Source organism: Trichomonas vaginalis, chromosome IV, assembly GCF_026262505.1.
Source record: "Trichomonas vaginalis G3 chromosome IV, whole genome shotgun sequence".
NCBI lineage: Eukaryota > Parabasalia > Trichomonadida > Trichomonadidae > Trichomonas > Trichomonas vaginalis.
This window is the reverse complement of record NC_067206.1, coordinates 23223549-23251174: the sequence shown is the minus strand read 5'-3', so window position 1 is coordinate 23251174 and position 27626 is coordinate 23223549. Positions and strand designations below refer to the sequence as shown.

At 33.2% G+C, this 27626-nt stretch overlaps 7 protein-coding genes and 2 pseudogenes across 9 annotated transcripts, besides 7 other annotated features; 1 reads left to right on the top strand and 8 right to left on the bottom strand.

Moving 5' to 3' along the window:
* Positions 1 to 607: 607 nt before the first annotated feature.
* Positions 608 to 678: a mobile genetic element.
* A 21-nt stretch (positions 679 to 699) lies between these two features.
* Positions 700 to 884: a mobile genetic element.
* Positions 885 to 1951: 1067 nt separating this feature from the next.
* Positions 1952 to 2024: a mobile genetic element.
* A 2005-nt stretch (positions 2025 to 4029) lies between these two features.
* On the bottom strand, positions 4030 to 4473 carry TVAGG3_0152890 (uncharacterized protein; the record flags this gene model as incomplete). Its single annotated transcript, XM_001306923.1, has 1 exon — positions 4030 to 4473. The coding sequence occupies one exon, from the start codon at positions 4471 to 4473 to the stop codon at positions 4030 to 4032; it is 444 nt and encodes a 147-aa protein (XP_001306924.1).
* Positions 4474 to 5035: 562 nt separating this feature from the next.
* Positions 5036 to 5062: a mobile genetic element.
* Positions 5036 to 5062: a terminal%2Cinverted (terminal inverted repeat of tvBac_109 transposon ID:TVAGG3_0152880).
* A 1800-nt stretch (positions 5063 to 6862) lies between these two features.
* Positions 6863 to 7545: a terminal%2Cinverted (terminal inverted repeat of Maverick-1C transposon ID:TVAGG3_0152690).
* Positions 6863 to 27626: part of a mobile genetic element that runs on past the window's edge.
* TVAGG3_0152870 (repellent protein 1 family) lies at positions 7819 to 8277 on the bottom strand (the record flags this gene model as incomplete). Its single annotated transcript, XM_051224730.1, has 1 exon — positions 7819 to 8277. One exon carries the CDS (start codon positions 8275 to 8277, stop codon positions 7819 to 7821), a length of 459 nt encoding a protein of 152 aa, XP_051109716.1.
* On the bottom strand, positions 8308 to 9018 carry TVAGG3_0152860 (uncharacterized protein; the record flags this gene model as incomplete). Its single annotated transcript, XM_051224729.1, has 1 exon — positions 8308 to 9018. One exon carries the CDS (start codon positions 9016 to 9018, stop codon positions 8308 to 8310), a length of 711 nt encoding a protein of 236 aa, XP_051109715.1.
* TVAGG3_0152850 lies at positions 15964 to 16499 on the top strand (annotated as a pseudogene). Its single transcript has one exon. A coding segment is annotated over exon 1 (536 nt).
* Positions 16726 to 17548, bottom strand: TVAGG3_0152840 (annotated as a pseudogene). Its single transcript has one exon. A coding segment is annotated over exon 1 (823 nt).
* TVAGG3_0152830 (organellar and viral DNA polymerase type B) lies at positions 18545 to 18928 on the bottom strand (the record flags this gene model as incomplete). Its single annotated transcript, XM_051224728.1, has 1 exon — positions 18545 to 18928. One exon carries the CDS (start codon positions 18926 to 18928, stop codon positions 18545 to 18547), a length of 384 nt encoding a protein of 127 aa, XP_051109714.1.
* Positions 19722 to 20522, bottom strand: TVAGG3_0152820 (integrase core domain containing protein family; the record flags this gene model as incomplete). The annotated part of the gene is made up of 1 exon (XM_051224727.1): positions 19722 to 20522. One exon carries the CDS (start codon positions 20520 to 20522, stop codon positions 19722 to 19724), a length of 801 nt encoding a protein of 266 aa, XP_051109713.1.
* Positions 22807 to 23592, bottom strand: TVAGG3_0152810 (organellar and viral DNA polymerase type B; the record flags this gene model as incomplete). Its single annotated transcript, XM_051224726.1, has 1 exon — positions 22807 to 23592. A coding segment is annotated over one exon (786 nt), but the record flags the coding sequence as incomplete, so codon positions are not given.
* Positions 23695 to 23913, bottom strand: TVAGG3_0152800 (organellar and viral DNA polymerase type B; the record flags this gene model as incomplete). Its single annotated transcript, XM_051224725.1, has 1 exon — positions 23695 to 23913. A coding segment is annotated over one exon (219 nt), but the record flags the coding sequence as incomplete, so codon positions are not given.

Sequence of the window (27626 nt, the reverse complement as noted above, 5' to 3'; positions counted from 1 at the left end):
GTATGAATTCTTACGTTTACAAAAAAAGTCACAAAACCCGCTATATATACTACTAACATATGTGGTAAAAGGTGGATGAATAATCGTTCACTTTTACAACTTTGACCCACAAATTGAATACTTTTCCCAAAATATAGATACAAGGTGACGTGAATTTTGCATCCCTGGGATGGACGATACACCCAAAGTGTCACCTTTTTGGGATAACAAAAATTTATATATATGAGAGTTCTGCAAATCATATGCACAATATCTATTCTTCCTGACTTCTTCTATATAGGAGTCAGGCTGAATAGATATTGTGCATGTGGCAATATAAGTATTTCCGAGATTGCCATCGTGCGCTATAGTACACTACTTCTCCTTGGTCCTAGCTTAGTTCCAAGGATATCGGTGTTCAAGGATTTGGCAAGGTCCTTCTGAAGTCTCTCATTCGATGAGAGATTTCGGAAGAACCTTGCCTTAGAGTATTCCAACTCTTGTTCTCTTGTCCCTGAATAGTCAGAAAAGCTATTTGACTACTTAAGGCAGAGATTATCCAAGGTCCCTCATTTGATGAGAGGCCTCGGATAATCTCTGCCTTAAAGTTGTACACTTGTAGTCCATCAGAATGTAAGTATACACGGATAGGACAGCTTTCTTCTGAAGTCTTAGATTTGATGAGAAGCCTCAGAAGAAAACTGTCCTATTTTATAATAGGAGGAGTTTCAGAAGCTCCAGAGCTCCCTTTCGTAAGGAATAGGAGCTTTGGAGCTCCTGGTTCGAAGATGTGCTTCGCATCTTTCATCAGCATAGGATATTTATCAACTGGGACTCTGTTGATGAAGACTCAGGAGCTCCAAAGCTCCCTTTCGTAAGGATTAGGAGCTTTGGAGCTCCTGAAGGTAAGGTAGGATTGCTCTGATCTCTAATCAGTAGATGCCATGCCTCATTATGGACTCTACTGACAAGAGATCAAGAGCTCCAAGGACTCCCTTTTTAGCTAGTGGCATTCTCACCATTTAGTAGGATCGCTGATCCTACTAATGAAGTGATCACTTAATATACGTTTTGAATAAATTGAATTTTTTTACAAAAATTTAGTATTTTTTATAAACATCACATATATATTATAAATACGTAAATATATTCTTTAATTCAAAAAATTCAATTCGGTTTCGGGCTGGGTATCCCAGCCCCAAGTATTCAATTTTATTCAATTTTTTTAGAATTTTGGGTTGGGGTGCCCAGACCAAAACAAACTTTATATTTTGATATGTAGATGCGTATGTGTACATCATTATTGCGTTATATATTATATTTTTAATGAAAAAAATCTGATTCAAAAAAAAATTATCACTAATTAGTTGATAATATAAAGAAAAAATAGATAAATTGTATGTTTTGAGAGTATTTATCCACATTCACTCATATGAATTTCATTAAATAGTGTCTTTTTACTCCAAAATTTATTTTGAATTATTGAAATCAAAGAAAAAAAAAACTAGAAAAATTTCTCGAAATTTTTATTTTTTTAAAAATTTTGGATTTTATATTAAAAACTGACACTGGGAGGACGATAGGGCTGGGATTAGAGATACCCCGCTCACTTGGGAAAAATACGGATCTATACCCAAAACACCCACTATCCACGTGGCCTAAAATAATCGTCTTGATTAAAAATAATATCTAAAATTGAATATACATTCAAAAATAATTTTATTTTTTGAAGAAGTCCCACCTAAAGTCTTTGTTTGCTTGGGGAGTTCCATAGTTCCCAATCCTACGAAAGGGAGCTATGAAGCTCCTGAGGCCCTATCAGCAGAGGCCCTATTTAGCTCAAGAAGTAGCATATTGCACACTTGTCACTCTCTCAGTGCCATTCCGGGGGGCTTGCGGAGGCAATATCCCTTGGAATGGCACAAAGTTCAGCATTCATAACTTGAAACGGAACATTGAGTGACAAGAGTGCAAGAAAGAGAGAAGAAAAAAGAGAGAGAAAGAAAAAAAGAAGGAAAAAAGAGGAAAAATAGGACATATTAAATTTTATTTTAATAACTTTTTTGTTTTTGTTCACTGGCCGACGGCGGTGCGCTCCCGAAGGGCGCATCACCGCCGGAGGCTCCAAATTTTTGAAAATTAAATTTTTCTGGTGGTCCCCACTTTCTTTAAAAATGTGGGAAGTGGGAACTTTTTTCCGAAAGGTCGCAATGCATACGTAATATATACTGTAATAATTTTGCTATTCTCTTTGATGCTTTGAAATTTTTTTGATTTAATGCATTTGGAATGAGATTAATAATTATAAAAATAAAATATTTGCTCAGGATAGTTTTCAGAATTTTTGCCTTCCAAATACAATAGGTTATTTCGAATGATCAAAATAATTTCGCAAATTGAATCGCAATTGAATTTGCTGATATAAAGAGATAAAAACAGGTCATATCTTTCATGAATCAAGTATTGGTTTGTTTTATCAGAGATGGCGGTAAGGATTTTAATAGTTTTTAACATAAATAAGTTGTTTCATTGGAATATGGAATCTGAAATTATATTTGGGTTATCGAAAATCCGTGTTATATATGCGCGATAGAAATTATATATTCCGGAATAAGATTTCGAAATTGAATAGGACCATATAATATAAAATGATGAATTTTCGGTATATCGGATATAATATAGCTTAGAAATGATTGGAATTCTTTGAACTGCGAAAATAAATAATTATCATCATCTGAAAGAGAGTATTGATACAAATCTCGTACTTGCAAATCGAATGATAATTGATAATCGATCTCAGCTATATTTTCATGAAACTGATTTTAAAAATTATTGATTATCTCGGTTTCTGAAATAGTTAATTCAGTACTTATAATAGTTTCATCGAGAATAATGTTATCTTTGTTCGGTTCTTTGTATTGCATTGAAAGAAAGATAATATTAATAATAATAAATAATATTAATAATAATAAATAATATTAATAATAATAAATAATATTAATAATAATAAATAATATTAATAATAATAAATAATATTAATAATAATAAATAATATTAATAATAATAAATAATATTAATAATAATAAATAATATTAATAATAATAAATAATATTAATAATAATAAATAATATTAATAATAATAAATAATAATAATAATAAATTGAGAGATTCGAAGTGAATCTAATTCAAAGAAAGCCATTTGATTATTATAGCTTTCTTTAGACGGTATATAACAGTTCATATGTATCAAAAACATATTGATTGATGCAGATCAGTCATCTTTTCTTTGAATTAAAGAAGATTCGAATAAAAGTTGATTGAAAGAAAGCCATTCTTTTGTCATGGCTTTCTTTCAAAGCATAGATTGCTTACAAATGTACCAATCTCAAACGATTGGTACATATGTATCAACTTTTCTTTAAATCACAAAAGATTCGTAGTGAATTTGAAACACACATATTGCTTACATTTATACCAATCACATATTGTTGGTACATATTTATAAATAATTATTGTTTTGAGATCATTCTTAAAGTTGTACCAAAGACAGTCATTGTTAGACAATGATTGTCTTTGTTCGCAATAATCACTTATATTGATTTTACAATTTGCTATAGCAAGCCAATTATGAACCAATACTAATACAGTCTTTCAAAAAAATTGTATATCATTCATTCTCAATATATTCTATATACTTGTAACGCACATTTAATCAAATCATACTCATATAGGAAAAACACTGTATACTCACTAAATAGCTCAAATACATTTTGTTGTTAAGATATAATTTGATTTCACTGCAAATTTTGAGGAATTCATATAAAATACATGTATTATTATTTTTATTCATACATATAATACGAGCATACTGTGAATTAACTTAGAAACACAAAAGAGAGTGCGCATTAAAACATCTAACATTATATTTTTAATGAGCAATGTGAATGTATTATAGTATAATGCATCTATCCATGTAATATTATGTGGTAAGACCTAGTATTGAGGGCTTAAACATTAATTTACTATTTTTTGCTGCAAAAAATGGGAGTGTCACTTTTTGCTTGCAAAAATGGGATATTCCCAAAATAACTTGTTCTTCTCACAAAAAGTGCCAAATGTCTCATTATTCTGTTTTGTATCGTTAATAGCAAGGTTCAATGAATGACAGTCGCATGATATTGCAATGAAACCCATCTCTTCTCTTTCTTTATCGAACGCTGACCACTGAACACGAAGATTGTCGCCAATGAAACCTACTGGAGTAAGATGCAAGCGTGTGCATTCAGCAAAGCATTGATATATTGCTTTCATGTATGAGGCATGATTGCCTGGAAAGTTAGGCTTGGTCAAAAGAAGCAGAAAAGGCTTCAAGGATGTATTTGCATTCATGATGTAGCACTCAAGATAGTTAGTGCTTCCAGCATCTATTGCAATGCCAACATACTCAAGCTCTCTGAATAACCTTACTTGCATGTCAAAAACAATTGCAGCCATATTGATCGAAATATTCAGAAAAATTATGAAATTTAATTATTCTTGAACATCTACCATCCTTATCATGAACAATATTAACAATGTTAGGAATCTTTGCTAAACGTTGAAATAATAGCTTCGTTCCATTAGATTCCATCCCATTTGCACCACCAAAATAATTTGCTGAAGAGTTTATCTTTGAATTATTGCGAGTCACTAATTGATAATCAATCACTCTATGTGTTTGTACATCAATTGCCGTGACAAGACAATGATAACCATTTCGAGGATGGTCCCAATATCCATCGATGTCGATGGTTACATTTGGTTGTAATTGTGATTGACGTAATAATAAATCTTTATTGGTTATTTTCATGATTTCCTTTTCAAAAACTTTAATTTCTTCCACAGGAGTAGTTAGAATTTAAAAAAAATGAAATTAATTTTTTTTTCTCGAAATAGGAAAAAGTCTGAAACATAATAGTTTATTCATAAAAAGAGTAGGAGATAAAATATAGATTTGAGCAATAATTTTCTTGTTTTATCCAATATTCACCGCGAAACAAACCAATATAAGGAAATTTGTAAACCTCAGAATTTCACCCCTTAAAATAATAAAAATTAAAAAAAACATGCGTTTTCTTAATCAAATACAAATGTGTATGCCATATTTTAAAAGTCTCGGTTTTTCTTTATGGTATCTTATTATTTTAATTTTTAAATATATATATTGGGGAATTTTGAGAGTTGGCGTCACTAAGGCGTCATATTGTAAAACATTCAATTTTGAATAGTTTATGGCGTCATAAGGCAAGAATTCAGAGGGTGAGCGTCATGAAATAAATGTCAGATATTTTTAGATGAGCAATCGTCGAGGAAGTAAAAAGTGACCAAAAAATTATTTGTTGTTTTATTTGATATTATAGATAATATTATGGAATAAAAATTTTCATAATGATTTTCATAAGCTCAGTGAAATAATTGAGAATTTGTAAATTATGAAACAAAAAATTGAAGAAACTTTTGAGAGACAGAAAAAAATAAAAATAAAAATGATTTAAGAAATTGGATTGTGGCCTAGGATGGGCTGGACTAGAGCAAGTACTTCGTAGGCAACAATTTCCTCTCTGAGAATCTAAAACTTTTTCTCTCAAAAGTCTTTTTTTCAATAAATTTCAAAACCACAATCAATATTTTTGAAAGATTAACATTACTTCCTCTTTTATTTTTGACACAAATAACCGTTTTGTAAACTATGACGCCGGCCCTTTGAATTCACCCTTATGACGCCCGTAAACCATTCAAACTTGAATGGTTTACATCGTGACGCCTTCATGACGCCTCACTCAAACGAACCCATATATTGGCTTTCATAAAAGAAATAAGCATATTTCTAACTTTATTTACATCCAAATGTCTAATATATACCTGGACAAAGGTGTCTGACCAATATCAAAAATTTGAAATCGTTACATGTGTAGTGAAATTAACCAGAAATTATAAAATCTTCCCAAAACGGTTATTTTGGATTTTGCCCACAAATATCTTCCAAATCCATAAAAATTAAATATAAACGGTTAGGATGGTAGTTAGGATGGAAGATTCTTTATTATTATAAATTAGAGTAAAATTATAGATTTAGATACTACATACATTATGCATGATTTTCTCAGTTGGAATTTTGGTCAAATTTACACTTTTCCGACGTTTTGCCAGGGGCGCGAAGCGAGCGAAAAAAAGTCGGAAAAGTGTAATTCTCGGGTAAGGTCGCCAAAAAAAGTGCGGAAATTAAAAACCGCAGTTTGAGTACTTTCTGAGAGTCTGTTTGTCAGAAAGGATACATTTGTAAACTTTCTGACACTAAATTTTTTTGGTCCTTTCAAAGTTTTTGACAATGTCAAAAAGTATACATCGGGGCTCTCAATTTTCCTCTCAAACGGCGGTTTTTTAAAAACGCTCAATTTTTCATCGACCTTATATGATTATTTTTGCTTTTAATGCCGAACAGCATTTGAATCAAAAATAATCGTATGTCCGAGAATTCTCATTTTGAGAATGGGACAAAGTTATCACTTAGTTTTTTTTTAATGGTCGACTTAGTGGTTTCACTAAATGCCAACCAAAACGCTTACCAGCACAGTTACACTGAGCACAAAGAGACAAACAAGGGCTACGGTTAAAGTGTTCATCAAATCTCATTATATCTGCTTCATATTTGACATTCTTTACAAACTCAACCAAAACGCTTACCAGCAGCACAGTTACACTAAGGAAGAGACGCAAATATCTATTTTTATCTGAAATTACAATTTCATGTCTTTTTTTTAAAGAATTTGAAATTATAAATTCGGGGCATTCTATAAATTCATACACATTGCTTATTTATTAATGTTATATATCGTTATATAATAGTTAGTATACAAGTCTTGGGTATGGTGGCACTGCGTTCCACTTTACCCAATACTTGTGAATTTGACACTTTACAAAACCGTTAACGTATATTTTACAACACAAACGACAACACTAACTTAACCTTAAATATTTACAAAACCACCAACCACTTCACTAACGAACTCACTAATGTAAAAATAAACGTTCTCACTATCGTTCTCACTAACAACTTCACTAATGTTCTCATAAATTTTCCTCAATATCTTCATCATCAGTGTTAACCCTATTGTAGTCATACTTGAAGCCATAAACTTTCTCTAACTTCTTAACGTACAATTTACATAACTTACCTTCGTCATCGTATGGTTTAATGATATAACTATTTCTATCTTTATAAACAGTCAATGAAAAGTCAACTGGTCTCGGATGTATTTGAAAGAACATGTTATGCTCAGGAAGGAAGAATAAATGTTTAAATGTATGTTTGTTATATGTTTTGATTTGTATGAGTTGCTTTTGTTCTGTCATTACATCCAAATAAAATAAAAATAAAATAAAAAATAAACTTAAAAATTAATGATATCACCACCCGCACACGTATGAAAACATAGCACAAAAATAAATTTAGGGTAGAAGGTTAGATCTAACCCGATATCTAACCTCTTTTCTAACCTGTTGAATTCATTGCTTTATAACTCTCTTCCTTTCTCCAACTCTTCTAACTTCTTCTTAAGTTCAGCAATGTTGTCCTCATGAAGTTTAATCTTTCTCAAAATTCCTTCTCTATCTAATGGTTGCTTTATCTTTCTAAACTGAACTCTACCATCCTTCATAGTATGAACGTAAAAACCTTCTGGAATAATTCCTGATTTAATGTATTCTACCAAAAACTTTTGTTTCATTGCTTCAGTGACTTTAGTCGTCATTTCAATCAAATAAAAATGTTCAAATAAAATAAAAAATAACGTTATTTTTTCAGTAAGGAAACGCAGGAGTTTTACGATTTATTTGAGGAGTAGGTTCTGGTTTAAATGTTGGAGTCGGTTTAGGAGTTGACTTTTGAACAGGAGTTTGTACTTCCATAGGTTCAGGAGTCATTGAAGGTTTTGCTTGTGAAGGCGTTGGTTTTGGCGAAGGTGTTGGAGTTTGTTTAACTTCAGCTACTTCAGTATTATTTACAACATTTGCTTTATTTCTTTTCAACATCATAACTGCTCCTGCTGTAGCTAGCAAACCTAGTGGGAGACCATATCTTATATAAGGACTTGACCAAATGCTATTTTTGACAGGAGCTGGTGGAACACCTAACCTTGGTGAGACTGCTCTTTGCCATTGTGCAGCTCGTAAGAAATATTCAATAGGTGCTCCATAATCGTTTGGTAAAGTTTGTTTCATAGATGGTGAAGGTTCACGAGAGCTTGATGAAGAACTCATTTATAAGCTTTAAAAATAAACGTTCATCCTTTATTCCTCACTGTCGTCAGTTGCTAAGTTATAGTCGTCAAGTCTTATTATTGGTATGCCTGACTGTCTTACTTGTATTGCAAAGCAACAATCCCTCATAAATCCAATAAGTGGCTTTGGTACATTTTCAGTTGCTAGTTCAATAGGTCCTTTAACAGACAATTTGTATGTTATTGGAGCAGTAGATGTTTGACCTTGCTGGAAGCAAAAGTCCACTTCTGTTGGAAAACCACATAAGAAATGTGTGTTGTCATAGCTATCCCATTTATGTTCCACACTACCATCATCCACCAATGACCTCATAACATCTTCATTAAATCCTATCATATCATTGTTTGTATTGCAGGCGTTCGCAACCATTTCATAAAATACAGGTCCATATGATTTTTCAGGTTCTGCAGGCATATTTCCATAAGCTCCCATGGAAAGCTGAAGATATTTAAACTTAGGGTTCTCAAAATTAACATAATAGTTGTCTTTCTTTCTAAATAGTGCCCAAATACTTTTAACATTAATAGGCGTATAAGCTGCTGTAAATGTTGCACTTGAACTATCTGTATTCTTTGAGAATGAACCGTCCATAGGAATCCAATCCATAACTTTAACAGGAAAACATAAAGCCTCGTTTGTATAATGTTCTACAAGTTCTGTATAAATGTTAGGGTCTAAAGAGAATGACTTTGGATGAATGAAACATTCATTAAAATCCATCTTTGTTCGAAATAGTTGCTGGGTTACAGTTGTAATAGTAACTGTTCCACTAGCTTCTACTGCCTTCGTTATCATAGTGAATGGTTCATTCCATGGAACAAATTTATTTGTCGGTGGATTTGAATCTGAAGCAAATGCAACTTTAAGAGTTGGATTGAAAGCAATGATATCATTTACAGATATAGATGTGCATTGTAAGGCGTCGCTACTGAACTTTACTTTAAGCTGAATGTTACCAGCAAATGCAGGAATAAATCTATATAGCTTCTAATGGTAAAAACTTTCTAACAGGAATTCTTAAACGAAGCTTAAAATCAAATGATTTTCCTGCTGTAATTGGACCACTAACAATTTGTCCTGTTCTGCATGTTCCCGAATGACTCCATACATCTTCATGTCGAGTCTTTGAGAAAACATCTACTTTCTTTATTTGTTCGGTAGTTTGTGAGTTTGAAGTTATATATGCTTCTTCTCTTGCGTTGTCTTGAGAATATACAATACGACCATTTGCAAGGATTTGATATCCAGCAACTGCATAGAAAGCGTCATCGAACCAATCCAAAATCCTGGTGGGTTTGTTTTTTTATTGGAACCTGAACCAATTTCTTTATCTACAATAAATTGACCTTCCATTTTATACGTAATGAATGTATTGTAAAGGTCCAACATATTTTCACCAGGAGGTGAGAGATTGAATGTTACCCATGTGTTATCTTTAGCAGTTCCAGGTTGTGATGGAATCTTTGCGTCAGAATATTTTCTATTAGTGTCACCAATTTGAACTGCATTGTCTATGATATCGAAATATGAGCGAATCTGATGAATATGCTCTGCTGGAGTAAATTCGTTTAGCTGTTCGTTCTGCATGTATTTACTTCAGATAAAAATATCTATTTACTTCATTATTCTCACTCTTCTTCTTGGTATTCGTGGTGGAAGTTGTTTCTTGACATTTCAATGAACTGTACATTCTCTTTTGTCTCAACTTCTTTCACCGGCGGGTCAGGGTTCTTTGACTCGGTTTGTTTTTCAATGAAATTCACGAACTTTGCAATAAGCTCTTGGTTCGTTATTGAAAGTACATCTGGCTTCTTTTCTTTCTGGTTCTATTGACTTTTCAGTTTGAACAGAAGGTTTTATATGGGCTTCGTGGACTTCACCCTTGCCATGCACCTTAATGTTGTCGCTCTCTGCATTCGCTAATGGTACCTTTCTTTTTCTTACGTATATTTTACCATCTTTACTCTGACTTACGTAATAGAAAGGATGTTGTATTCCTCTTGCGTCATTTAATATAATAGACTCTCGCTCTGATTTTGACAAGCTCATTTTACATCGGTTAAAGTTTTAATTTAGTTTTTTTATCTGCAGTCAAATGACTCAGACAAGCCCTACGGACAAGACCCAAGGTGTCATAGATGTTGAAGCATTGAAGAAAGAAATTCGCGAGCAAATTTTATCCGAACTGAAGGAACAAAAACAAGAACAAAAGCCAGAGAGACCAAAGAGAAAACTTAGTGAAAAACAACTAGCTGCATTAGCTGCTGGAAGACAGAAGAACCCACGTTTGCTGGCGAAAAAAGCTAGAGAAGAAGCAAAAGCTAAAGAAGCTGAAGCAAAGAAAGAGTAAATGGTTTATTTTTATCCGAATTAAATGTATAGACAAATACCTTTAACTGTTGCGTTCAGTAGTGAAAACCCTGACGTCAAAATAAAGGGGAACAGAGTAACGTTTAAGTTTCCAACAGACTGGATTGTGAACATAAATGAAGAGAAGTACATTGGCATAACATCATGTATATAACACGTGCTTTCAGAAAGGTTGACTTTATACTTCAAGTCGAGATAGAAAATGACGAACAGTCTTTAAGCGCCCAAAACATTCACATATACAAATACTTTAAAGACGATACAACATTGCACAATGTATGATTTCAATTTAATGAGATGTTCGAGAAAAGTTCAACATTGAAGTACAAACTTTACAGCCTTTACGTGAGTTTCTTGCACAACTGAAAGAAGAAGGTAGTCAAGCCACAACTTATAGACTTTCATTATGAATTTAATGAAAATGAAGATGGAACTCATGACTGTCAATTCATTGTATTCTCACCATTCAATGAAGTCGCTAAAAAAAGAAAAATCCATTACGTATAAGATTTCAAATCTCCGAACCAAAGTGATGATTTTTAAGAATGTTTTCAAATTATGATGCAATGCTTCCGAGGAAAAAATGAATTTTCAAAGATTGTAACACCTGGCATTTGGATAGAAAGCAAGCAATACTTTACTCTAATATAGCCAAAGGCGTTGAAAATGAGTTCATTGGTCATACAAGAACTTCACCACTTCCTAACCCTAAATACTATAAATTAACTGGCTTCAATCGTGAGTTTTGGATAGACATGTACTCCACTCATGACCATAAATGTCCAGTGTTCTTGCTCCAGATGGGAAGGACTGTCTCTACATTGAAGCACAACTCTTAAACTCTACCATCGCAGTAATTGTAAAATCTACGCTAGCTTTATTTTTATCACGAATGACCTCATTGCTGAACAAAAATAAATGACCTCAGAACTTCAACTTACGAATAAAGCTTGTTTTAGTCGTTATTGAAAAGTTGAACTTTTCAGCAAAGCAAGGTTGACATGACTTACATAAGTCGAATGCAATCTCTTGACCATCATGAAGTGCTTTGTAAAGTTTCATTAAACTGAACTCAGAGTCTTTGTCATATGTTCCAACAGGTATGTGAATGTTCTTATCTTCATTGTAATAGCATTGTATAGCTTCAGGAAAACATTTCATTAGCGGTTAAAGCAATAACATCTTGCTTCACGCCTTTCATTCTGCAGTGAAATGCAACTTCATTTAAATCGTTAGTGAGTAAGTCTATGTAGGTCTTCTTTCCACAGAAAATACTTTTATAAGCTAAACTTTGTTTTCCAGGTGTTATTTCTGCAAAGTCGCTATGAAATTGACAAGGTTCTTTCCTATAAGTTCGCGACCATATCTCTTCTTAAACCTGCTGCAAGCTTTGGGATGTCTTCATTATATAAGTGCATACTGTCGGTATCTGGTAAAAGATTTGAAAGTCCCATGTCCTCTGCAGTACAGAATACTTCATTCATAATACGTTTTGACATAGACAGAATATTAACACCAAGTGGACAGAAGTTAAAGTGTCTGCAAATGCTTTTCGTTAGCTTGAAAATAGTTTTATCTGAACCATCCAAACCTTCGAACTTCACTATATGGTTGTAATTTCTTATAGCATATCTTATAGCATCTTTGTCATCTACTATGTTATTTTTGACTCAATAGGAGATAGAATAGTTTTGCCATAAATGCTGTTCAGAATGAGTTTTTATAATTTCTTGTAAGGGGTTTTCTTCTTTCTTATACTTTAACCTTAACTCAAACAACTTCTTTACTTCATCTCTTATTCTCATATCTCTGTTTCCATCGTAATAGTATCCTTGCAAACTTCACATTTGACACCTTGATATTTTATGAGGTCTTGTAATGTTATATGGTCAACATACATGAGACAGCAAGTGTTTTGAACTTCTTGGAACGTTAAGTTCTGGATTTAGTTCAGGGTCGCAAACTATTAAATGAAAGTGTCTGGGTATACCAATCTCTGTTATCTTAATGAGAACAAAGAAGCCAGACATAAACTTTTCACCAAATGGGTTCCTTTTGGTCGTCATCGAATAAATGTCTCATGAGATAACTCTGTGCTTAACATTTCTTCCTTCAATACTTTTGGAATACCTTCTAAAGTATAAAGTCTTGCTATAGCTGAAAGGATATAATGAAACAGTGTCGAAGTCAGCAATGAGTTTCTTTTTGCTCTTTTGTTTCATGTTATCTGACAACATACATCTTCCACCTTGAATGCATCTCGAAATAAATTCTCTTGGTTTATTTGAGAGGTCATAAAGATTTCCATTCGGGAAGTATACTCTGTTCTCAAACAATTTGTTAGCAATAGAACAAATACTAACGTAGTCATAAACGTTTAAATCAAACTCTTTCAATAAGTCATTGCGGAACTTTACAAAACCTTCTCTTAAAATTCTTACATCTTGTTTGCAGTAAAACGTGCTATATTTTTCTAAGTCGAAGTGGTTTTCATCTATTCTGCAACCTTTGATGGAATCTATGTTCTTCATAAATGTATCTGCATCATGGATAAACTTACATGCTTCAGAAATGACACCAGTTCTGTTGTCATTTGCTAACAAAACACTGCTGTAGTAGTTATATGGAAATACTTCTTTCGGTCCTGTTTGTAAGTTAAACATAGCAGGAAATAGTTTAAGCTTCTTATTTATAACACTGTAAGAGTCTTTTATAATAATTGCCCTTCCTTTATATAAACCAGTTATTTGCATTGTTCGTGAACCTTTAATGATGGGAGTTCCTTTCACTTCTGTCATGTGTCTTAAGATGAAGTTTATGTCATAACTGAGGTTATGGAAATATATTAAACTCTTGTCAGGAAGTCTTTCCAAAAATTCTGTTGCACAGTTTTGACCCCAAATACTTTCACTAACTGAACCATCTTCACTGTCATAACAGATGTTAAAAGCTTTATGAAAGCCATCCGTACTACACTCAAAGTCAGCAAAGAAAAAGTGCTCAGGTATGAACTTACATTTAGCTTTATTTACTTCTTTTGACTCTGCTTTCTTCTTCAGTTGTACACAATACTTTGGAGCATATGTCAAATCTTTAAATGGTGCAAGGTTCTGTTTATATAAGTCAGTCGTATATGTGAAAAGTTCTCCATAAGAAATAGGTTCAAAATATTTGCACTCCCACAATGTTTTCATACATCCCATACGTTGTATCTATCCATGCGAACTACATTATTTATCTTCTCTCTTTGTAATATTTTCATCTGTTTTTCAATGTTCATTTCCACCACACTCCTTCAAGATTTCTATATAGTTCGAATGAATATGTTGTCATTGGAAGTCTTTCATTTAGCATGTAGTGGTCTTCAACAAGAAGTAAGTCAATAGTTCGAACAGTTTCACATTCTTTTGGTATGTATCTCTTTATTTCATTATGTCTTGAGTCATTGAAGTAACCAATGGTAACATTAAATGCTATACCTGTGCGTCAGAAATTTCTTGTACTTTACTTTGAGGAAAGTCTCTAACACGAATGACTTCTCTCATGTGGTCAATAGTTTCTTCATTTACTCCAGCCTGAATGCAAGCATAAACGAAGCATTATCTTCTGTCATAAGTTGCAGTTCTTTTGTTCAGTTCATTGAAGATTTGGTAGCGTTCAAGATTATAGGTAATGTGCAAAGATACTTCCAGAACTGACCGCTTCTCTTCTTATAAAACTTCTTTTCACCATTATCTTTCCAAAAGCTTTCTATAAGTGCTGGGTTCCTGTTGCTTAAGAGCTTCCAAAATGGCTTTCTGTCATTTGTCAGTGTGCTTTCATCTCTTATGGTCTCTTTTTTGGTTTGCCTTTCTTTACATCTGACATCGTTAAGCCTTCATATTCTGTTAAATCATACATCTTTATTTCGGTAAGATTCTTTATGTTTGTCAAGAAGAATCATAGTGCATTTCAACAATACCTGCAGCATTTGCTTCTATCTCTGATATAAAGTTCTCCTTCAAGAGTGATGTAGTAATGTTCCAATATTATTGAGGTTAACGTAGAACATTCATACTTTTCACCAAGTTTATAACATACCATCCATCTCTGTTGGGAGTTTATTTTAATTTTCTCTAAGAGTCTCATAAAACCTTACCGAAATGTTGTGTAAGTAGTCTCTGTTTGGTTCATCTAAAGCTTCGATGTTAAAGTCAATGAGTCTATTGCCTGACTTCACATTCCTCTTCCTATTTTCTTCATCTTTCTTTAACCATCTCTCACCTTCTTTTGGTTTGTCGTCAATGGAACGAATGACATTATTAGCTTTGCGAACTTGTTCTATAGCACTTTTAAACATCTCTTTCTTGTTGTTTCAGTGTGTCATCTCTCTTCGTGTTTCACCAACGTTTGCATTTGTTATGTCAAACATTCTCTCTTCTTACTTCATGTGGTACAGCTCTTCTTGTTTCACCAACGTTTGCATTTGTTATGTCCAAACATCTCTTGACGAACGTCATGTGAAAGAGCTTTACGAGTATGACCAACGTTTGCATTTGTTATGTCAAACATTTCTCTTCTTACTTCATGAGGTATTGAACGTCTATGATATAAGTCAATAGCAACGTCATTTAAAGGAAATGCTCTTGCATGGACTCGTCCTCGCCGCGTTGCGCTTTATGAACTCATGAATTCTATCATAAGTTATTTCACCATTATAGTCATTGAGGATGTCAGCGAGTGCCTTTGTTTGTTGTGTAATGCTTTGCAACATCTATATTAGCTTCTGTAAGAAGTTTTTTATTTCCGAGTGTTTCTAACTTAGACAACTTCCGATACATCTTTAGTAGGAAATAAAAAAAAAATATTTTTGAAAAAATAACTTAGAAAATTATTTCTTTCTATATTTGCCATTCCGAACTTCGAAAAGATGTTTTATACCAGCATAGAATTTTTCTCTAGAGCTTGGTCTTATATTGTTTTCATGACAATATTTTCTATATTTTCATATAAGCCTTTTCATACATTTCATAAGGACAATCTAACCAGAATAGTGCATATCCAGTTTCGTTATCTAGCTCTATATGTCTCTGTTTGTAGAATATTCGCTTTCTTCTATTTGTAGAATTTCGCTTTCTCTATTTAGTTCTATGAATATATATTGTGGCTTAAAAAGATGTGGGCAAGAAGGGTCTGGCGCTATGTAAAAAGTTAATTTTTCTGTCATCTTTTCTATCGGATAAAAAATATTTTTTGAAAAAATTAGATTAGATTTTTTTAAGTTATTTTTCAAAATAATTTAATATTTTTATTTTAATGAAACACATGCAAGATTGCAAGTTCTTTTCATACAATGCTCTCGCTACTGTCATCAAGAATGAGTTCAATAATGCTTCAAACGTCAATGTTATCTTTAACAAGAAGTTTGTGAAAGAATCTAAGTTTGGTCAGTATGTCAGACCATTAGCTATTGTCATTGACCGCAAACGTTATACTTCACAAGAGTTAGCAGTAGTTTTGAAACAAAAGGGTTTCTTCGTGAATGTCAAAGATACTCATTATACTATTATAAAGAACTCCAACATTGACTTCTTCAGTATTGCTATGAATCTTTCCGAACAGAAAGAATATAAGAAGGGTGAAACAAATGTGAAATATTATTCTTCATCTCTGAAAACAATAACGAACAAAGATGTTATACAAAAGTTCTTACCAAAGGTTGAAGAAGCTTCTATTGACATTGACGAAGGAAGTGAAATGGTTGAAGAAATTGACCCTGACGTCATTTAAGCAAAAATATATTTTTGGTTAGTCTTCATATCGATATTTTACAACAATTCCCCAATGTATAAACTTTTCATACGCTTTTTCATAAGCTTTATATACCTTCAGAAATTTTGCATAATCTTTAGAAGCATTTAGATATTGTTTAAATGCTTTGTATGTCTTCAGAAATTTTGCATAATCTTTTACATGTTGTTCGTTCTCTTCTTCTGTCATGAGTTCCGAATATTCTAAATTCATGTTCTTTCATATGAGATAAAATTTTATAAAAAAATAAAATTAGCTTAGATTTTTTTATTCTTCCTCTTTGAAGTTATCGAAATATTCTGTTATTTTTTCCTTCAGTAATGTTAAGTCTTCTTTGAATGTAAGTATTGTGCAACCTTTGATGTCATAGTGTGTTTGAGGAAGAGTATTTTTGACAATTTCCTTTATTTGCTCATTCGGTGTCATTGAAATCGGTAAGTTTTCACGATAGAACCAGTTTCTGTCAGATTTGTAAATCTTAGCAAGGTCATAAAAGCTTTTGTTGTTTCTTCTGACTAAATGCAACATAACCATATCTTTCTTCTTCTTTCTCCAACTCTTCAGTATATATCATATACTTATAACTCTTTTCCTTTCCTTTTGGTACTGAACGTGGTATTCTTTTCTGTATGCTTTTGTCTTTGGATTCAATGACTTCATCTTTTGCTTGAAGTTTCTTTTCCATCTCTCCACGTTCTTGTCTATGAATTTCGTCAAGAAGTCTGTAAACATGCCATGCATAACGAGGAGAAGCCCACATTGCAACTGCATTTACTAAAAGTCTATGAACATAATAACCTCTTAAATTTATTGGCAAATTTTTACGATTTTCATGTGTTTTATGCAAGACCGAAAAAAGTCGGTCTAGAGAAATTTCACTCAAAAGTTCTTGTGTGCTTTGGTTTTTGAACCAGTCGTCTGCGTGTTTAGTGTCTGGAGCAAAACATGCTGTCAAAATACTTTGCATTTGGTACATATCGTCTTTGACCGAACGAATGAGACGGAGTTGTTTGTTAAACTGAACCCACTCGTATTCTTCATTTATGGCTTCATGAACGATAGCAGTTGTTGTGTTCTCTGTTGTTGACATATCTGTCCTTACATACAAAATAAAAAAATAAATAAAAATAAAACTAACTTTATTTTTCTGTGTTAAAGAAATGTTAAAAATTCAGGGTTACATATGTGAAAAGAAGTCACGAACAAATGAAGGTCATAAGATTCAGCACATAATTCTGAATTGAATGGTGTGTCATACATGTCAAGCCGTCAAGAATTGAAGGAGATACGAGGCTATAAAGATTTTGGATATTTTCTGACACACACCCTGAGGGAAAAGTGACAAAACACGACGATAGAAAAAAGTGACAAAATTGAGAGAAAGTTGTTTCCCGACCAAAATGCAATCATGTTGAAAAAGTGACATTTGTAAAGTTAGACGATAGGATTTCCTGAAAAAGTGCAAGACTTGTTCTGAATCAGGACAAGATTTGTCTTGAAAAAATACAAGACTTGTTCTGAAAAAATACAAGACTTGTTCTGAATCAGGACAAGATTTGTCTTGAAAAAATACAAGACTTGTTCTGAAAAAATACAAGACTTGTTCTGAAAAAATACAAGACTTGTCTTGAATCAGGACAATTGTTCTCAAATTTGAGAACTTTACAAGAAAAACTGACTAAAAAGTGCAAGACTTGTTCTGAATCAGGACAAGATTTGTCTTGAAAAAATACAAGACTTGTTCTGAAAAAATACAAGACTTGTTCTGAAAAAATACAAGACTTGTCTTGAATCAGGACAAAACTTTACAAAATGTAAACTTTACATAACCGTTTCTATCGTACATGATATTTAGTTGACATTGTAAACTATCTTCATGTAAAGTATGGCGGTTTGAAACCGTCGGGAACCTTCACTTTTTTGACGAACTTTCCGCAGCAATTTTTAAAATTTGTGAAAACTCAACGGTTTGACACGTGCCATATGTCATTTTACTCAGAATTTTGTGCTGAATTCAGCAAAAATAATGTTTATGTTAGCATGTTAGATCTAACACGTTTTCTAACCTCTTTTCTAACATAACTATTTACAAGCGTTTTACATGGTATATGTTGCGATGGTTCATGACTTTAAACAGTTTTGTAGCTTCTATTTCTTCTTTTAGTACATCGAATGTTTTAACAATGCCGAAGGTTTCTTTATATTTCTTCTTGACGTCAGATAGAAGGAAATCGTCAGCAGTTGGATAATTTTTGTTCAGAAATGCTAACATGTCCATTTTATCTTCTGCTGGCTTTTCTACTTCTTTCTTTAAATCTGCATAGTCGTTTCTCATTCTTTCTATCTCTTTGACGGAGTAGTTATATTTCCTCATCGCTGCCTTACATTTTGAACATTGCGGGTTCATTTTTGCGTTATACATTGAAATTTGACCTGCTAAAACAACTAAGGCGTCAATTGCTCTCTTCATCTCAAACATAGCGGGTCTTAGTTGTTCGTTCCATACTTTGCCTCTTCTATCTTTATCTCTTATTTCCCAAACACATTCAGCAACTAATGAAACAAAGTTATCGTAGGTCTTAAATTCTTCAGATTTATATATGTCAGAAACATTCTTATAAACCATGTCGCAATCTTTGTCCATAACTTTATGGTTGCAATGAAAACCAAGGAATTCATAATTTACTTTACGTATGAACTTCTTTATTTCTACTGAGTCAGTTGTTTTGACTTCAATTTCGTCGAATTCAGGAATAGTTAGTTTTTGTTGTTGGATTTCAGGCAATTTGGGTAAATGGTCAATAATGTCCTGCATTTCATAAAGATACTGTTCATTTGTTTCATCTTTCGCACTACAGTCTAAATTACTTGTTAAAAGTTCTTGCTTTATCTTCTGGATTTTTGTTTCGAAAGTATATGAAGAAGGAATGAAGCTTTTCATCTCTACTAACATAGATGTTGGATTCATGACTAACGAGTTTGGTGCTGTAGTTTGAATTGTTGTTGTGCCGATTGTTGAAATCATATCTTTACATACAAGATAAAAATTTTTCTTAGAAAAAAATTAGCGTTATTTTTCTTTCATAAGGAAATGTCAAAAATTCATGATTTTCGAGAGTTTTAGACCATGTTAGAAAAGTGGTTAGAAAACGTGTTAGATCTAACATTCTAACATAAACATTATTTTTTGGTGTAAATAAATGGTACCATTAATGATATCATGACTGTTCTCATTCATGTCTGATTTACATCTAATGAAAAAGTTAGAAGAATTTTCTTATTCTTTCTGGCATATTTTTGTCTTTCCAGTACTCCCGCTCTAATGGTCCCAGATGTGTTGGCTTTGACTCTCTCAAGTTCTTAGATGGTATAACATCTTCAACACCTCCTTCATATCTTACTTTATAAGTGTCATCGTTTATGTTGTAGCCAAGTATTTCAATAACCACTCCTCGCTTTGCTTCGTCAATGGTTTCAGCAAGTTTGCCATTACTACTTTCAACTAACTTATGTCGAGGGTAAAATGCTATGGAGTCGTCAGCAGCTTTTATAAGATATCCATTACCTTGTGTAGAGTCTACGATATAATAGTTTCTACTTAACCTTAAACGTTTCTTTGTCAACGGTTTGTCGTCAAGAACTACACGAACTTTTGTACCAGGAATGAGGGTAAATTGTGTTGAATTTCTGATATTTTGTGTTTGGCTTCGTTTCTTTTGTATATACTTTTCTTCTTGTTGTTGTGTCATTGAATTTGGTGTATGTCCTGTTGTAGAATGTGTTGAGGAATTATATACTTCGAGAAAATGTTTCATTGTTTCTTCGGTAAAGTCTCGCTCTTGATTTAAATCTCTGAGCGTTCTTATGAAGCGGTTTATGATGCCGAGTATGTTATGGTTATGGTCTTCAGTAGTGTAGTGAGTTATGTTATGCTTAATGAGAAATTCTGTGATTTCATTGCTGAGGTATGCACTGTCTTGGTCTGATGTTAAAGTACTTGGGTTATGTTCTGCTACAAACTTTTGTAAAACTCTTAACACTTCACGAGTTCCTTTATTTTTCATTGGATATGCATATGCTTTACGAGTGTTAACATTTATGAAGATGAGGAATGGTTTATGTCCTCCTTTTCTGCTTTGAATGAGAGTGTCAAATTGGTATGCGTCAGGAGTGTTGGAGTAAATTGGTAAAAAGTAGTCGTAAGGGTTTATTTTTGTTTGATGTACAACATTTTTGTCAAAGAACCTTTTCACTTCAGCTCTGTTAGTAAATCCCCAACTCTTTGCAGCTTCATTGAATTTCTTAAATGACCTCCATGGATGTTGTTCGAATACTTCTTTCAAGCTCATTTATGTAAAGTTAAAGATTTTAACCAACTCGTATCCAAGCGTGCATTGTTATATAAGGAGGCATATAATCTTTTCCATTACCTGCTGGGTCTGTAATACCAGCTACAACATGTGTATGATTTCCTGCAGTTCCACAGAAAATACCTGTGCTAACATCTTTGGGGTCAGTTGTGATATCATATCTATGCATTCCCTGTCTATCCGAACCCGCTGCAAGATTTGTATAACCTCTTTTTGTTATTGAATGTGAATGGTTTCCTTCCACAGATGTTCTTCCACTGAACCTATGCATATGTGAAGGAAGGTTTTCAATACCTATTTTCTTTGAACCTCCCATCTTCATTGACTGAGTATTAGTGTAGAATGGAAAACTGTCAACTATTTCATACCATCTACCACCAAATAAAGTGTTTGGATTTATTGGATTCATAGACGTATAAACAGCTCCTATAGGATATATTAAATCATATATGCTCATAACTCTATAAACATATTCTAAAGAACTTATGTCATTAAATACCATTTGGAATGTATCTCCCGGATGAAATGTTGCATTTGTTCCACTTTTATAATGTAATGTTAGTTCAATAGAATTATCCAAGAAAAATTCAAAAGTATCTGGTTGAAGACCTCTAACAAATTCAAATGGAGTTGCTGGTTCACCATTTATAATTTCTGTTGTAAATGTCATTGTATCTGGTTTCGAAAATTTCTTTGTTAGTTCTTCATCTACATAAGTTTTGTCTGCTTTCTTATCTAACATTGTTGGTAGTTCATATGCTTCAAAGTTTCTGGCATGACTTTCAATGTTCCTGCAACTCTTATCTAAACTGTTAAGAGTATCTTTTACGCTTGTACTTGGATTTTCTAATGGTGCACTTGAACCAAGGTCAAAGTTCAATATTATGTCGTCTGCTCTAACAGTAGTGAAGGATTTATGTGTATGGTTCTTGTCAGCTTTACTGTCTAATGTAGCTTGAAGTTCATTTATATCGGAGATGTTGTGTTTATGAGATTTCAAAACTTTGTTCGTTGCTTCGAGTTCAACTTTGTCAGCTTTACTTTTAATAGCATCTTCAAACGTTATTTTTGCCTTAACTCTTAACATAAATCTTGGTTCAACTAATACACCGTTAACATTGAAAGTAGAGGCATAAATTTCACCGGTATAACCAAATGCTTCTGGTGCTTTAGCTACATCATACTGTACAGTACAGCTTATGTCATAACCTTTAGCACGAATGTATTTATATCTTCTTTCATTAACATTTTTTGTCTTCGCTTCATCACTTCGTGTTAAATATCCATGGTAGTCCGTTATAATCTGTTCGTCTGAAGTTATATAATGAACATGGTTCTTGTCCGCTTTACTATTTAATGTAGCTTGAAGTTCATTTATATCGGAGATGTTGTGTTTATGAGATTTCAAAACTTTGTTCATTGCGTCAAGTTCATTTTTGTCCGCTTTACTATTTAATGTAGCTTGAAGTTCATTTATATCGGAGATATTGTGTTTATGTTCTTTATCTGCTTTTTCGGCTAATTTCTCTTCTATCTCATTTATTTCAAGTTCATGCCTACCACCACCTCCCGAAGAAGTATTTTTCTTCAGCTCTTGAAGAACGTCCACTTCGCCATCTTTGGTGTCAATAATGAGACTTTGAGTTAAAACCTTTCCTGTCTTAATGGATGTTTGTAAAACTTCTTCTTCACCATGTTCGGGGTCATGGTCGTCATCATATCTTGTGAAATCAGAGATGTTGTCATACATTAAGCATATCTGTCTCAAAAGTTCTGCTATTTGAAACTGGAACGAAAGATATACAGAACTTTCATCATCTCCTAAAGTCAAGTCTGCTTTCTTAAGTATTTCTTGAATGTATGCAATGAGAACAGAGTACCTTGGAAAATATTCGAACAATATTTCATTAGCTGTTGGTTTTGGTGGTTCTTTTGGAGTTTCTGTTGTTTCAGTTCCTTCTGTAGGTTCTGTTGGAGTTTCTGCATCTCTTGACTTCAATGCTCTTGCTCTCAAAGACCTAAATGTTAGAGCACCGGGTTTTACAAAGGACTTTATAAATGCTTTAATAGTTCCTGGTAAGTTATTGTTAGCATTAAGTAAGTTCCTTATGCTTCCATCATGTACGTCCATAGCACTATGTAAAAAATCTATACTTTTCTTGTAGTCAGCAATAGACTGACTGTGATTTTTTAAAGATTTGTCAATACCTTTAAGCCAATCTTCATGCATGTCTGATACTGAGCCAAGAATATCATTTGCTTCCTTTAGTGTATTTTGTGCTTGTCGTAAAGTATCCAATCCCGTACGTGCATTGTTTGCTATACGTCTTACAGTATCTATTTGACTCCTTGTTTCTTGCATCCAACCAGATAAAGTTTTAATAGTATCCGAACCATTTGAAATGAAGTTCAAAGCATTTTTAACGTCATTTAAAACTTCTTCACCAAGTACCGCCCATATCTTTCCGATTTGGTATTGAAGAACTCCATATGAAGCAGCTGTTAAACCAGTATTTATAAGGTCCCATATCCATGATTTAGCAGTTTTTCCATCCTTTCCATCCTTTCCATCCAAACCGTTTTCGCCTTGAGGTCCTTGTATTCCTTGTATTCCTTGTATTCCTTGTATTCCTTGTGGTCCTTGAGGTCCGGTGTCACCCTTCTCTCCTTTCAGTTCATCTTTATGTTCGTTATAATATTCTAATGTCATAAGGTGTACATCATTACTGCTACCAGCAACGCCGAGAATTTGTTTCTCATTCATGACTAAATTCTTTAGGCATTTAATGTTGTCGTCAAATCGAAAGCTCTTTAACAATTCAATGAGAACATTTAATACTTTCACTAATGAGGCATCTACTGTAGAATTTATATATTGCACCGTTCCATCATTTATGATGGGAACCTTGCTTGTTGTAATGAATGGGTCATAAGTGTTAAAAGTATCGAAATCAATGACTTTTTTAGTTTTTCCATCGTCAATGACTAAATCATTGCCTTCAATGGTTAAAGTTGAGTTTTCGTTTACTAGTTCATGTGCTCTTCTTGCTTCATTTGTTTCATACGCATATGCAGCAATAGTCATATTTTAATGAGAATAAAATGTTGTTCTATTTGCAAAGTACAGACCCAAACGAATACGGGACAGTAAAGCTACAAACAAACTTAGGTCTTCAGAATGAAGCGCTTGCTTTCAGAGTTGTTGACTTCAATACTATCGCAACTTTTGTCATAACAGATGAAACAGATTTCATGGAGTTTGAAATAGATGACAAAAGAAGTTTGTAACATTTCCTAACAGAGCCGAGTACAGAATAGATAAAATTGCTGGAGTCATAGATACTCTCATAAATGAAGAAACTATTGACAACATAGATGTCGAACTCTCTTCTGAGGGAACATTGAAGTTCAGTAGCAAGAAAGAGTTCAAGATACCAAGAATGAGTCATAGAGAGTACAACTTCTTCTGGGAGCATACCATATGACATTTCCTTTGAAAAGTGTTGACAAAAAACAAAAGCAGAGAGAAACCAAAGAGAAAAACTTAGTGAAAAACACTAGCCTGCAATTAGCTGCTGGAAAGACAAAGAACCCACGTTTGCTCTTGAAAGCGAGAAAAAGCTAGCAAGAAGAACAAAAAGCAAAGGAAGCTGAACAAAGCAACGAAGAGTAATATGGTTTATTTTATCAACTTTAAATGTATAGACGAAACCAATACCTTTAACTGTTTGCGTTTCCATAGAAAACCCTGACGTCAAAATAAAGGGGAACAGAAGTAACGTTTAAGGTTTCAACAGAACTGGATTGTGAACAAAATTGAAGAGAAGTACATTGAGATAACTATCTATGTATAATAACAACGTTGCTTTCAGAAAGGTTGACTTTATATACTTAAGTCCGAGATAGAAAATGACGAAAGTCCTTTAAGTGCCCAAAAACTTCCACATATACAAATACTTTTACAAGACGATACAACATTGCAAACAATGTATGAATTCATTTAATGAGATGTTTCGAGAAAAAGTTCAACAATTGAAGTAAAACATTTACACCTTTACGTGAGTTTTCTTGCACAACTTGAAGGAAGAAGTAGTCAGCCACAAACTTATAGAGCTCTTCATTATGATTTTTAATGAAATGGAAGATGGACAACTAATGACCTTGTCAATTCATTGGTATTTCTCACCATTCAATGAAGTCCGCTAAAAAGAAAGAAATCCATTAACGTAATAAAGATTTCCAAATCTCCGAACCAAGTTGATGATTTTAAGAATGTTTTTCAATTATGATGCAATGCTTCCAGGAAAAATGAATTTTTTCAAAGAGTTGTAACACCTGGCATTTGGGATAGATAAAGCAAAGCCAATACTTTACTCTAATATAGCCCAAAGGCTCGTTGAAATGATTTTCATTGTCCCCAATGACAGAGAACTTCACCATTCTACCTAAATAATATAAATTAAACTGGCTTAATCGTGAGTTTTGGATAAGACATGGTCTCCACTTCAATGACCATTAAATGTCCAGTGTTTCTTGCCTACAGAATGAAGGACCTGTCCCTCTACATTGAAGCCAACTCTATAAACTCTACCATCGAGTTTTGTAAAAATCTACGCTAGCCTTTATTTTTATCACGAATGACTCTGCACAAGAAGGCCTAGCGGCAACGACGCAAAATGACTATTTACAAAATAGAGCGCGCGAGCCAACGAACTTCCAACTTACGAAAATAAAGCTTTGTTTTTAGTCCGTTTTATTGAAACGTTGAACTTTTTCAGCACAAAGCAAGGTTGAACATGAAACTTACATAAGTCCGAATGCAAATCTCCTTGACCCATCATGAAAGTGACTTTGTAAAGTTTTTCATATTAAACTGAACTTCAAGAGTCTTTGTTTCATATGTTCCAACAGGTATGGTTGAATGTTTTATTTTCATGATGTAATAGCAATTGTATAGCTTTCAGGAAACATTTCATTAGCGGTTTAAAAATAACAATTGCTTCACGCCGTTTCAATTCTGCAGTTGAAAATGCAAACTTCATTTAAATCGTTAGTGAGTAAGGTCTGATGTAGGATTCATTACTTTCCACAGAAAAAATACTTTTTTCATAAGCTAAACTTTGTTTTTTCAGGTGTTATTTCTGCAAAGTCGCTATGAAATTGACCAAGGTTCTTTCCTAAATAGTTTCGCGACCATATCTCTTCTAAAACTCTGCTGCAAGCTTTTTGGATGTCTTCATGTAATAAAGTGCATACTGTCGGTATCCTGGTAAAAGATTTGAAGTCCCATGTCCTCTGCAGTACAGAAATACTTCATTCAATAATACGTTTTTGACATAGACAGAATATTAACACCAAGTGGACAGAAGTTAAAGTGTCCCTGCCATGCCTTTTCGTTAGCTTGAAAATAGTTTTTATCTGAACCATCCAAACCTTCGAACTTCACTATATGGTTGTAATTTTCTTATAGCATATCTTATAGCATCTTTTGTCATCTACTATGGTTATTTTTGACTCAATAGGAATAGAATAGTTTTGCCATAAATGCTGTTCAGAATGAGTTTTATAATTTCTTTGTAAGGGGTTTTTCTTCTTTCTTTTATACTTTAACCTTAACTCCAAACAACTTCTTTACTTCATCTCTTATTCTCATATCTCTGTTTCCATCGTAATAGTATCCTTGCAACACTTCACATTTGACACCTTGATATTTTATGAGTCTTGTAATTGTTATATGGTCAACATACATGAGACAGCAAGTGTTTGAACTTTCCTTGGAACGTTTAAGTTCTGATTTAGTTCAGGGTCGCAAACTATTAAAATGAAAGTGTCTGGGTATACCAATCTCTGTTACTTAATGAGAACAAAGAAGCCAGACATAAACTTTTCACCAATGGGTTCCTTTTGTCGCGTATCGAATAAATGTCTCATGAGATACTCTGTGCTTAACATTTCTTCCTTCAATACTTTGGAATACCTTCTAAAGTATAAAGTCTTGCTTATAGCTGAAAGGATATAATGAAAACAGTGGCAAGTCAGCAATGAGTTTTCTTTTTGCTCTTTTGTTTCATGTTATCTGACAACATACATCTTCCACCTTGAATGCATCTCGAAATAAATTCTCTTGCTTTATTTGAGCGGTCATAAAGGATTTCCATTCGGGAAGTATACTCTGTTTCTCAAACAATTTGTTAGCAATAGAACAAATACTAACGTAGTCATAAAACGTTTAAATCAAACCTCTTTCAATAAGTCATTGCGGAACTTTACAAAACCTTCTTTTAAAATTCTTACATCTTGTTTGCAAGTAAAACTGGTGCTATATTTTTAAGTCGAAGTGGTTTTTCATCTATTCTGCAACCTTTGATGAATCTATGTTCTTCATAAATGTATCTGCATCATGGATAAACTTACATGCTTCAGAAATGACAACCAGTTCTGTTGTCATTTGCTAACAAAACACTGCTGTAGTAGTTTATATGGAAATACTTCTTTCGTCCTGTTTGTAGTTAAACATAGCAGGAAATAGTTTAAGCTTCCTTATTTATACACTGTAAGAGTCTTTTATAATAATTGCCCTTCTTTATATAAACCAGTTATTTGCATTGTTCGTGAACCTTTAATGATGGGAGTTCCTTTCACTTCTGTCATGTGTCCTTAAAGATGAAGTTATGTCATAACTAGGTTATTGGAAATATATTAAACTCCTTGTCAGGAAGTCTTTCCAAAATTCTGTTGCACAGTTTTGACCCCAAATACTTTCACTACTGAACCATCTTCACTGTCAAATAACAGATT